General features: G+C 34.9%; 1 protein-coding gene across 1 annotated transcript; it reads right to left on the bottom strand.

Annotated features, from left to right (window-relative positions):
- Positions 1-6,971: 6,971 nt before the first annotated feature.
- Positions 6,972-7,815, bottom strand: LOC131625307 (albumin-1-like). The gene is made up of 2 exons (XM_058896182.1): positions 7,675-7,815; positions 6,972-7,575 (listed from the first exon to the last, which is right to left on the bottom strand). The coding sequence occupies exons 1-2, from the start codon at positions 7,724-7,726 to the stop codon at positions 7,217-7,219; spliced, it is 411 nt and encodes a 136-aa protein (XP_058752165.1). The 5' UTR covers positions 7,727-7,815; the 3' UTR covers positions 6,972-7,216.
- Between the last annotated feature and the right edge of the window lie 5,284 nt (positions 7,816-13,099).

The raw sequence follows: 13,099 nt of genomic DNA, 5'->3' as shown, positions 1-13,099 counted from the left end.
AAGACCATGACTATAGTAGAATTCATACATGTTACCTTTGATGAACTAACCCTGTATATTTTGTAGAGGTAAAGTTATTTAGTTTGTGCATATAATCTAAGAAAAAGTCTATTGGAAGATAAATATGAGGAAAAACCCAAAGAATGGACAACAATGAAGTATCATCATCTTGACGAACAACATAAGAAAAATCTCAAAAGAGTAAGGCATCCTCAACAAGTTAAATTAAGGGATGTGAAATGGAAAAGGTTAATATAAATCTCAACATCAACAAATATGAAGAAGATCGACAAATTCCACTCAACTAACTAGTTTCAGATCTAGATGTTGCCATCCTAGGGGAGAGGTATGTTCTGATGTCCTATTTAAATGTGTCTTTATGAGCTTTTTTCATCTTTATAAAATAAAGGGTTAAATATACAACACCCAGTGCAATGTAAGCATACCTCACTGAACACGCTTGTAAAAGATTTTTCATTCCCCCTCGTCAAACAAAGTTTTATCTGCTATTATTTCTAATATATCCATCTCACGGTATCTACACTTTCTCCTTTCTAAGGCCTCAGTAAATGTACTAAACATGCTTATAATGAACTTTGATCCTTTAGATTTCAATTGTTAAAACTTAAACATTTCCCACCTTTCATATAACCAGTGAACACTCACTTCAAAATCTTACTATAACACCCCCAATTCTATCCCGCAATTATAAGCGAAAATCAGAGTGCATATAAAAATATTCATCAAACGATGGGACGTCACATTTCGACTTAACCAAACAAACATACTTATATTACATTTAACAAAGATACATAGCTTTCGGAAAATAAAACTTTATCCGACAATTTCCAATTACGACATGTAAACATCTTTATATTCAACGTAAAACAAATGTCATCATAGTATACAACAATTAAACAATAAAGACTAATCCCCCCGAGTGCTACGTATCAGAGCAATGGACACCAACTCAACTTGCCATAAAGCAACATAAAGACTTCACATCAATAACCCCGAACATCCACAACTAAGCTTGAGTACCTGCCCATTTCCCATGGTAGGGGAAATATCAGCAAAGGGGTGAGATATCTTACAATATAAAGGAATGCATGATAAATAATATAGGAGATATAGATCATACATAATTTCACCACTTCGCATCACATAACATCTCACAGCACTTTCATCTCAAAACAACTTATCAATGTAGTACAACTTTCAAAACGACAACAATATCATTAATCAATTAAGACAACATGTTCAATTTCATAATTATACTATCATCATGTCACAACAAACATCTCATCATCACGTCGCAACAACAAACACGCATTCAAGCAACATCAAATGCAATCTAAATGTGACTCGACTTATGCAAATGCATGTGGTATCATTCGGAGTAAAACTCCCATCTCAATCATTGCCATTGGGCCATAGTCGTTGCCATTTTCAGGCTAATAGTCGTTGCCATCTTTCAGGCTAATATTCGTTTCCATTCTCAGGCTAAAGAACGCTTATGCAATGGATGCGACACAATGACACACATCCACAAACACATAAACAATACTTCACAACATCGTCTAAATTACCATCGAACATTATTAATATAATGTCGAACTTCAACAACAACAAAAATCATCGTCATTCATAAGAATGCATCACTTCACAATCACGTCGCTATGTCATATCATCATACAACATTAATTCACTTCACAACATATCGCAACACAGCTTATCAACAGGACCATAGGGTCTACAACAACAACGACGAAAAATTCATCACGTTATAGCAACAACAACAATTCAACATATTGCAGCAACAACAATAACAAACATCAACACGTTACAACAACAACAAAAATTCATCATGTTACAACAACAACAATTTATCATGTTAACGACAAACGTCAACAATTTATCATGTTACAACAAACATCAACAATTCATCATATTACCAACAACATCAACAAATTCTTCATATTCCTTAATTCAAGTAATTAGCGTATCACGTTATATTCAACTTCCTAATAAAGACATACATATTGTTAATTCATCACATGGCATCGTCGTCGACTCATACATATCAAATACGCATAATTAATCGCATATAGCATACAACATCTTTATCAATTATGCATATCATCACATACATCATTATCTCATCATAATGGAGGCACATATTATCATTTCAATAATATTGTATTGTCATACGAAAAACATACATCAAGTTATACCACAACATGGTTATGTCAATTCATAACAAAGAGCACACTTCGCATGTTAACACAACATAGTTCATCACTTAATCCTAATAAACATAATATGAGGCTATATCATATGAATCATTTCATTACATCATGGTATAGTTCATTGCGTTAGCTTTCCAACGCTTTGAACGACGCATAAAATGGAGTTACCGATCAAAAGTTACACATATTTGAATTTTTCTCAAATCTGCCTACAGTCGCGCCGCCACCCTACAGACGCGCCGCGAACCACAAGTCAGTAGCCTACCAACTACTCAGTTCGCGCCGCCTTCTAATGTTCGCGCCACGATCGCAGTGCAGAAACATTCCCTGCACGAGTTCAGCATACCCCCTTCTCATCCCAACACCCAAATCCATGTTCTAGCTCAAAATTGCATACGAAATTCACATACATATCATATATACAACTCATATGGACCACCATATTCATCAAAACCTCATTAATCATGCAAATCTATGAATTTCACCCAAATCTCAAAAGTTAGGTTTTCCCATTCTTTCCACCAAACATACTACAATTCAAAACCCACACATACAATCATGGTAAGAAGCATTATAACATATCATTTCCATCAATACATACAACATTACCCAAATGATTTCACTCAAAACCTAACATTTTGAACTCACACATCCATGGAGAATAACATACAATCTAACCCCCCATAAACATTATCATGTCAACCCTTAGAGAGTAAGAAACCGACCTTTACCTTATCAAAAGCTTCATCTTTATCAATGGAGATCTTCCTCTTCATGCCATAGCTCTCCTCTTCTTTCTCTTCTTTCTCTTCTTTCTCACAAAATGAGTTATGGGACCAACCTCTATAACCCTAACTCTTACTACTCATTCTCACTAATGGGCTTAACCCACAATCCACTCTCTTTGTGTCATATTTCTTTCACTTAAGCCCAATTCATAATATTCCTCTTATTACCCAATTAAGCCAAATAACACACATAAATAGATAATCACATAACATAAATAATATTATTTCCAATAATATTCCACAACTACAATTGCTCCATAACTTAGTTAATACCAACTCGCAATTATATTTCTCCGACTAATCCGACCATAAACTTAACTGCTCAAATCAACATATTAATCCAATTACACCTTTAGAATAAAACCGATAAATCCCAACCTCGACTAATTCCAACGAATAAATCCTTGATTTAATTTAATTAAATAATTAATTAAATTCGGGGCGTTACAACTCTCCCCCGCTTCATTAGAATATTTTCGTCCTCGAAAATCTATCCGACATAACCATCCTTAACTTCGCTTCCAACTCTCCGATTCTCATTTGCGTTTGACAACACTTTCGAATACCGAATCAACTTAATCCGACTTAAATCCAATGTCAATTATTCGACATCTCTATGACATACTTGCTAACAACTTACTAACCACCTTAGGAATCTCCCGACTTATCAATACTTATGGTAGCAACAACAATAACACGCTTAAATGTGGAGATGCAATCTTACTTCATTATCTTAGCAACCGAATCATCACTGCTCAACAACACCTTGACATATGATTCTTAAGGTAGTAACAATCATAACCCTCATATACTTAGGTGTTCAACGCCATACCATTATCGTATTAGCAACATTCTCAACATTAGAGCACATACGTGTTTTCATTCCCTTAATTATACATGCCAATCTTCAACAAACACCAACAACTCTCTCTCCGCCTCATCATATCAATCTTATAATGATATAAATGTAGCCAGCATACCCAACTCAGTCATAGCATGAAGTATCACTTCTTACTTAATAGTCCAACAACAATATCACGATAACAGAAACCATATCACATATAACATCAATATAACAAGATTACCCGATGAATACACCCAACTTCACCATAAACTAGCAACCCTTATATCATCCTTATAAACTCGGCAAAAATACCATATTTCCGATACCTCGTTCTTATCTCAACAGTCCACCAAATCCAACATGCAGATACAAACATATCATTCTCCTAGGCTTCTGATACCTAGTTCTTCACCTCTAACAAACACACACGCATAGCAACTGCGCCACCTTACACATCCGCTGCGCAACTCTGATAATTCATCTTAAGCCACCGTCCACATAATATCTTTCCGTCAATTACATGGTTCACAAGTCTTAATCTAGTTCAGACTTCCTTAAACATCCATCACAAAAATCGTTGTGCACTCGACATTCTCAATCCTTCACTTTGAGATGTTATCTCGCCTATAAACCAGCTTCTCTGACCTGTTCATTACTTCTCAACCATTCATGGATACTTTTCCGTTAATTCACACTAACCAGATATCTTCACGACATAACATTCATCCCTTTATGCACTATCAAGCTAGCAAGATACGTCTATGCCATCCAACCACGATTTCGTCTACTATCAACAAGTGATTAAGGGTGATCAAGTCCTCAATTTTCCAATAGATAAACGACAACCATAATGGGGTATAAACCATCATTACCAACATTAATAATGTTCTTCTCTAACTTGTACTCATATCACCAGAAGCACTATAATTCCATAATCCACTAATCTTCCAAAATCTTCCGAACAAAACTAACACCAACGTCTTGCAGCTACTTCCTTAAGCACCTCTGACGGTACATCAGAACAAAATTCTTGTACGCCATTATGAACACTTCTTATTATAAAAATCATGTTCATCTCTCCGCATTTCCAATTCTCACTCGCGCTTCAAAATGTTTCAACAGCTTCAACAGCTTCTACTACTGCCTCAATCACTTACAACAATCTTCATCAAGGTCTACAACAGTACCTTACTTAATCACTGAACCAACATCGGTATCTTACGTAAGGATACACAACTTACAGCTTCACAGTCCATCAGTAGCGTTGGAACATCGCAACTTTCTAAATTCCATCTTCTAGAATTTATTTCCATTACTTACAGTTACCTTCAGAAACATCTGTAACTTGCACCACACTCGTATACCAACAACCGCTACATAGCTCCTCATCCTTCGAGAAGTGAACATCAATAATTCTTGATCATCCTCTTCCTCAAGAGATTCCAACTTAACTAGCAACCAAAATCTTAAATTCCAAGTCATCTTCGATTCGAGAAACAACAAACTCCCTCGACACTTGCATTGTCGCCGACAGCAGCAATATACTAACACCTTACAACATATCCGAGAAGCATAGCTTCTCCCCCACTTAGCTTCAAACCAACTCCTGCAGACAAACGATAAAAAGAACAACAAGTACCGACAGTGTTTCACACACTCGTCACGTACACGGGAATAAACAACATTAGACAACATTGGCCGGACAGAAAGACCTTCTCTGATACCACTAAATGTAACACCCCAATTCTATCCCGCAATTATAAGCGAAAATCAGAGTGCATATAAAAATATTCATCAAACGATGGGACGTCATATTTCGACTTAACCAAACAAACATACTTATATTGCATTTAATAAAGATACATAGCTTTCGAAAAATAAAACTTTATCCAACAACTTCCAATTACGACATGTAAACATCTTTATATTCAACTTAAAACAAATGTCATCATAGTATACAACAATTAAACAATAACGACTAATCCCCCCGAGTGCTACGTATCAGAGCAATGGACACCAACTCAACTTGCCATAAAGCAACATAAAGACTTCACATCAATAACCTCGAACATCCACGACTAAGCTTGAGTACCTGCCCATTTCCCATGGTAGGGGAAATATCAGCAAAGGGGTGAGATATCTTATAATATAAAGGAATGCATGATAAATAATATAGGAGATATAGATCATACATAATCTCACCACTTCGCATCACATAACATCTCACAGCACTTTCATCTCAAAACAACTTATCAATGTAGTACAACTTTCAAAACGGCAACAATATCATTAATCAATTAAGACAACATGTTCAATTTCATAATTATACTATCATCATGTCACAAAAAACATCTCATCATCACGTCGCAACAACAAACACACATTCAAGCAACATCAAATGCAATCTAAATATGACTCGACTTATGCAAATGCATGTGGTATCATTCGGAGTAAAACTCCCATCTCAATCATTACCATTGGGCCATAGTCGTTGCCATTTTCAGGCTAATAGTCGTTGCCATCTTTCAGGTTAATAGTCGTTGCCATTCTCAGGCTAAAGAACGCTTATGCAATGGATGCGACACAATGACACACATCCACAAACACATAAACAATACTTCACAACATCGTCTAAATTACCATCGAACATTATTAATATAATGTCGAACTTCAACAACAACAAAATCATCGTCATTCATAAGAATGCATCACTTCACAATCACGTCGCTATGTCATATCATCATACAACATTAATTTTTATGTATCAATCGAGAAAGTCTTATATGTCAATCGAGACTAATTTTTATTTTTTTAGAAGTAAAAAAATATTGAAAATGGGAAATAAAATATTGCTCTTTTTTCTTCATGAACTGTCCCAATTTGTCTATAACAATTGTCTTCAAATCTGTCTTGATGTATTTTTAGCAGTGTCACATCCAAATCCTTTATGCTATTTATTTTTGTTCTATCCTACCATCAAAATTAACAACTCCTAAAAAATTAACTTAAGTCCATTTGTTCCAAAAAAAATATACAAAAGGAAATAAACTAGTTTAGAGAGAACTTTGGTACAAAATGGGCCAACCAACATCATATGCAAATCATGCTCCAATACTCATTAAAGGATTCAAGAAAACATACATAGAGTCATTAGAATCCATTACTTGCAAAGTAAAAACATAGATAACAAAGTACATACCCACACACATACATACATTATTTTTGAAATTTAAGTGTCTAAGAAATCCAAACTTAGTTGGAAATAAAGACAGACATAGCAATTTTATTTAAGTATAGATAGATCATGCATGCATGCATGGTTTTTGTTGTCCATATTAAGTGGAAGCATCTAAAGGCATCTTCAACAAGTTTGAGAATTCAGAGCTAAGAGCATTCTTGAATGAGGCTTCAGCTTCAGAGTTAGAGTCAAAACACCATCCATACTCAATCTCTGAATTTGGAAAACGAGCGCAAAAGCTCCCACTTTCTTTTTTGGTGCAATCAGCATGAGACTCACATAAGTTAGGGTGTTTCTCCACCATCATAGTAACATGTTGAAATGACGCTTTAACACATACCCCAGAAGTTAGTGAAGCGGGGACACATTTACAACCATCACCACATCCTTTTGGCTTATATAGAAAACATGCAATTGGACAAACTGCTTCTACCTCCTTCATTGGGAACATTAATACTGCATATGATGATGCCAAAGTTAGTTACAAAAATATATACAAAACACAGATACATAAGTATGTATATGCATAGTAAGAAGTAAAGATAGAATACATACAAAATGTGGCTAGTAAGAAGAGAGGCAAAAGAGAGAGCTTAGCATAAGCCATAATGCTTGAATGAATTGAAAGAACTAGCTAGGTTGGTGTAGTGTTGTGTTGCAACTTGCATGAGTTCATTCTTACATGTATTAATTTATAGACAAGACTTTTGTATATGGTATGTGTCGTGCCTCATTTTCTACCACACATTCATTTGCCAATAATGACTAAATTATCTTCTTTGGGCATCTCTTCCCTACATGCACAACACTGATAATGTTTCTCCCTTTTTTGGATAATTTGTACAATTATTATTGAGGCAAGAAGCACGAGCTCATTAAAATATGATAGTACATGGATGGCCTAGTGGCTTCATTGCTCTGTTATATTTTGGGTTTTATAAGAGTTGTCAATGAGCTGGCCTGATCTTGTGGACCATCATTGATTGAATTGGATGTTTGTTATATGAGCTGTTAAAATTGAACCCAATTTAAATATTAATCTTTTTTTACACAAACATAAAAGAATAAATACAAATTATTTCTTGCTTTGTGTCTAGGACAGACATTGAACCTAAGACCTCTAGTTAAACTGGAAGAGACTTATACCATATCATCCTTCATATAATATTTTGAATGACAAACAATTCATCAACGTTAAAATCATATATAAACAAATCAAAATATATACCCCACATAAATTAATTGAATCAATATAAAATATGAGTTTAAAGGTAGTGCAGTGACAGTGTAAACAAACTTTACACATATATTCAATCAAAATCCTTACACTTGTTATATCATATTAGTTTTTTTTAATTAAAATTGTGTTTTAATTAGATACATGGTTGTGATTGTCAGTGCATATCCCTTTTTCTCATAAAATATCTACCACAAACATTCACACAAAAATATAAAATATTAGTTACAATTCATAAAGTGCAACTTTAGAAAAGAAAAAAAATAGCATTACTTAATAAAATAATTATTACAAAATTAAATTAATTTAAAAATTAACATTCTAAATTTTATTAACATTTGGACTAGAATAATTTTATTAGAGACTAAAATGGATTGTTCCATAATAAAACAGTCCACGGAAAAAGCAAACTAAGTGTAAGAAGGTTGGGCTAACACCGAAGTGGGCTTGGTTGTCCAAAGTGAACTTCGTCACCCGAAATGGTTAGGTTGTGTGAATTGGCTTATTCGCCCAAACTAGTATCCAGAGTCTATTTAGCTTAATACATGTGGTCCATCAGGTGTTCAAGCAACAACATCCTAGAAGTATCTTGGGGAAAAACTACCTCCCCCATAATTTGGGGAGAAATTGGTCTTCCTCTATTCCCACGTTGTAGTTAAGGAAGTGAGAGAAATCATTTTTCCTGGCCGAATAGTCCTCTATCTAACATAATCTCAAAGTTCAAAAAAGAGATCAATTATTAATTTCACAAAACCCTAAGATACATACACATAGTCTCTCATCATTGTTGCAACCTATAAGTTTGACATGGAACTCATTAAGAGGTTTGACATGGAAAAGCCCAAGATAGAAACTTCAATGACCACCTCATGCATCCTAGAAAAGGACGAGAAGAGAAAACTTGTAGGGTAAAGAGAATACTAAGGTATTATTGGATCAATGCTTTATCTTACTACATCGCATCCTCATATTATGTTGGTTGTGTGTATTTGTGCTCACTTTCAAGCATCCCAAAAATAATCACATCTCAGTGCGGTCGAATGCCTCCGGAGATTTCTCTCTGATAAACCACAAATGGGTTTATGCTACCCCGAGGGAACGAGTTGTGACTTGTTGAGGTACACCGACTCTGATTTTGCTTTGTGCAAATCAGATAAAAAAACTACCAATGGTACATGTCACTTACTTGACAAATCCCTTGTCTCCTAGAATAGCAAGAAACGAGCAAGTTTCATGCTATCCACAGCTGAGGTAGAATACGTTATTGTGGGTAGTTGTTGTGCACAGATTATCTGGATGAAACTACAACTTAATGATCACAGTGTTAATTTTGGAGTTGTTCTGATAAAATGTGACAACACTAGCGCTATAAACCTCACCGAAAATCTGATACTACACATGTCGCATTTGTCTACTTTAACCGAAGGGACACATGTGAAACACGATGTTCCAACATGTGTGTTGCAACATCTGTTCTCTAACAATAGACATAAGTTATTGCAGTATTGTTAATCACTATTATCAAATAGTTAGGACGATATCACCAAGGACTTCAACAATCATCAACGTTGTCGTCATGAAAATACTAAGATATGTTCATTCTGGCGTGGTGTGTTTTTTTAACACCATGAGATGAGAGACCATCTATTTATACACATTTTAGTTCATTTTGGACCTTAGAAACCCTATCATGTCTTAAAGGATATTCCGAGATGCATCTTCGAACTCACCTAATTTTTTCCAATATAAGGCTTTTTACGAAGATGTATCGGTTGGAACAAAATTGGTGTGTACCATATTCCTTGGTTTTGATGATAACAAAGTATTTAAAGAGCAATTGGGTAGACTAATGTGTGTTTAAGTGTGCAGGTACAAAGATTAATATACTGATTAAAAGTCAATTTTGATACTGCACTGAACATTCAAATAGAATCTTAAAGATGTAGATTCAAAAGATCAGACTCTAAAGAGTCAGCCTTTGAAGAAGTCAAGTTCTGAAGACCAAAGGTTGGAGAAGGCTAGGTTATCATCTGAAGATCTGAATCTGAAGATCCCATACTCTTCTCAAGTTAACATCTAAAGACTCGGAGTCTGAAGGATTAGAAGCTAAGACTCAGAATCTAAAGGATCGTAATCTGAAGCCAATTAAAGCTCAAGAATCAAGGAGTTTCTAACAAGTTACTATCAGACTCTAAGGTCAATTTGTCTTCTTCAACTGATAATTCTTTGTATAGCAAAGGAGTTTTAAATGGTATTGAAAGAAAATTAAACATATCAGGAAGTTTTACAACGGATCTGATATTGCTTCTCTAGTAGACTCACTTGTGAAAGAAGTTCTCTCTGACGTCTCTTTTTCGGTTCTCTATATATGGAGCTGAAGACTTGGAGAAAAGACACAACATTGCACCTTGACAAATAAAAAGAGGTTAATTTTTCAAAACTAAGAGCACAAGCTTAACTTAGGATTTCTTAACTCTTGTATATAATAGAAGTCCTTAAGTCTTAGAGTTTGTATGTGTTGTATTCTATTTACACCTCAAATTGTATATCAAGTGTAGTTTATCACATTCTCGTAATTTTTGTTAAAGAGTCAGAAGTCTCTTGCTTGTGTGCTTGAGCATTTGGAAGTCTCTTGCTTGTGTGTTTGAATATTGAAATATCTTGCTTGTATGCTTGAGCATTAAAGTCCATTACATATGTGTTTGGGAATTAGAAGTCTCTTGCTTGTGTGTTTGACCAATTTGTAATCATATTTAGTTATAATGAAAATCTCTTGGAAGTGCAAGGGGAATGGACTGCTCATGATTTGTAGGAGGTGTAGCGGTAAAAATGTGACTCGAGCGCAATCGCACGCTCGAAGTACAACAGAGTCGCCACCGAACTTTATTCATTCCAAGGAGGAAAGGGAAAATATCGATAAAACCCACGAATGAAAAGAAGAAGGATAAAATGGTCGTTCGTAACCAAATTAGGGTTCGGGAGTCGGTTAAGCAAGGGGAAGGTATTAGCACCCCTTACCTCCATCGTACTCGATGGGACCCATTTAGTTAGTTTTGTGTTTGAGTGTTAGTGTAATGTTTGTGTTCTTTAGCTTATTAATCGAGAAAAGATAAAAGAAAAGATTTTTAGGTTTTTTATTATTGTGAAGAAAAAGAAATGATTTTTTATTATTATGCTCGCCAAGACGTTTGTATCTTGTGCCTACGTATTCCCTAGTGCAATGGGAAAGTCAGAGCAATCGTAGTTCGGACGAAGAACCACGAAATGTTTGTTGGTTGATTTTAGCGAGAGGTACTCGATCGCTTTCAAATGGAAATACTATGCGCACATGGATATGAGATCACTACAAGAATGGATGACTAAATCAAGATAAGACATGATTTTGGCCATCATCGCATTCGAGTGGAAGATATTCGATCTTCACATGTGGAAGTATGTTCGCATTTTAAAATTGAATAAGTGTCTCGTTTATGAGAAGAGTTTTAAAAGCCATAAGGCAAAAAGGTTGAATGAAATTGAGGTTGTGTTTTTAAAAGGGACATTTAGCAAAGGATTGAGCATAGGTGTTCACCTAGCGCGTCTTTACCCAAGGTATTGAACAGGAGCGAGCCCCATTGTCACTTGTTGTCCTTGAAAATTAATGTATTTTAATTCAAAAGATCAGGGTATTCAAGAGGTGTGCACTTCTTGTCACAAGATCTTTCGGTTTGATTATGGTATTTTGATTCGAGAGATCAAGGTATTCAAGAGGTGTGCACTTCTTGTCACAAGATCTTTCGGTTTGATTAATGTGTTTTAGTTTCAAAAGATCAAGGTATTCAAGAGGTGTGCACCCCTTGTCACTTGATCATTTTGATTTGATTAAAAAAGATTCGAAAGATCAAGGTATTCAAGAGGTGTTCACCCCTTGTCACAGGATCTTTCGGTTTGATTAATGTGTTTTGATTCAAAAGATCAAGGTATTCAAGAGGTGTGCACTTCTTGTCACAGGATCACTTTGATTAATTAAAGAGTTTTGGTTCAAGAAAATCAAGGTATTCAAGAGGTGTGCACTTCTTGTCACTTGATTTCTCGATTTATTTAAGAAAGCATTTTATTGCTTGATTCAAAGGACCGAAGGTATTCAAGAGGTGTGCACTTCTTGTCACTTGATCACTTTGATTTTATTAATGAAAGGTTTAAAAAATGTGTTAATCCAAAAGAATCGAGGTATTCAAGAGGTGTACACTTCTTGTCACTCGATCTCTCGGTATGGTTTAAAGAATTTTTGTAACAAAGAAAAACTCGACGTTGGATCGAGAAGTTTATTTGTATCGACTTGGCGTTGGACCAAGGTTTATTGATCTTTTTTTGGGTCGAGATTAAACTAAATATTTTTTGGTATTATTAATATAAAAGTAAAATCTAACAAATTTTTGATGTTTTGATATTAAAATAAAGTCTAATGAAATATTTTTTGGATTTTTTAATATTATAACCAATTAGAAGATAAAGAGTGAGAAATATTAATGAAAGAAAGAAAATAAAACAACCTTTAAGTAAATGGTCTAAATAAACAAATAAAAGGGAGTGTGTAAAGAGGAAGTTCAGCTGGGCTTTTAATTGTCACCAGCCCAAATCAACAACACCAAAAGAAAAAGAAAAAACCTAAGAAGACAAGGGAGGATCCGCCTCCATCAAGCACCCTATCTCTGCCCTAATTCGTTCTCACCCTGTTCATGTTTTCACGAACAAACAACAACA

The sequence above is a fragment of the Vicia villosa genome, unplaced genomic scaffold, assembly GCF_029867415.1.
Source record: "Vicia villosa cultivar HV-30 ecotype Madison, WI unplaced genomic scaffold, Vvil1.0 ctg.000205F_1_1, whole genome shotgun sequence".
NCBI classification, from domain to species: domain Eukaryota; kingdom Viridiplantae; phylum Streptophyta; class Magnoliopsida; order Fabales; family Fabaceae; genus Vicia; species Vicia villosa.
Note: the sequence above shows the minus strand (reverse complement) of the source record. Positions and strands in the feature narration are given on the sequence as shown.

Excerpts from the sequence above, each read along its gene's own strand:
- LOC131625307 (XM_058896182.1), bottom strand. The coding sequence starts at position 7,726 with ATGGCTTATGCTAAGCTCTCTCTTTTGCCTCTCTTCTTACTAGCCACA. Across the intron at positions 7,576-7,674 it reads CTTCTTACTAGCCACATTTT|TATTAATGTTCCCAATGAAG; the intron begins GTATGTATTCTA and ends CATCATATGCAG.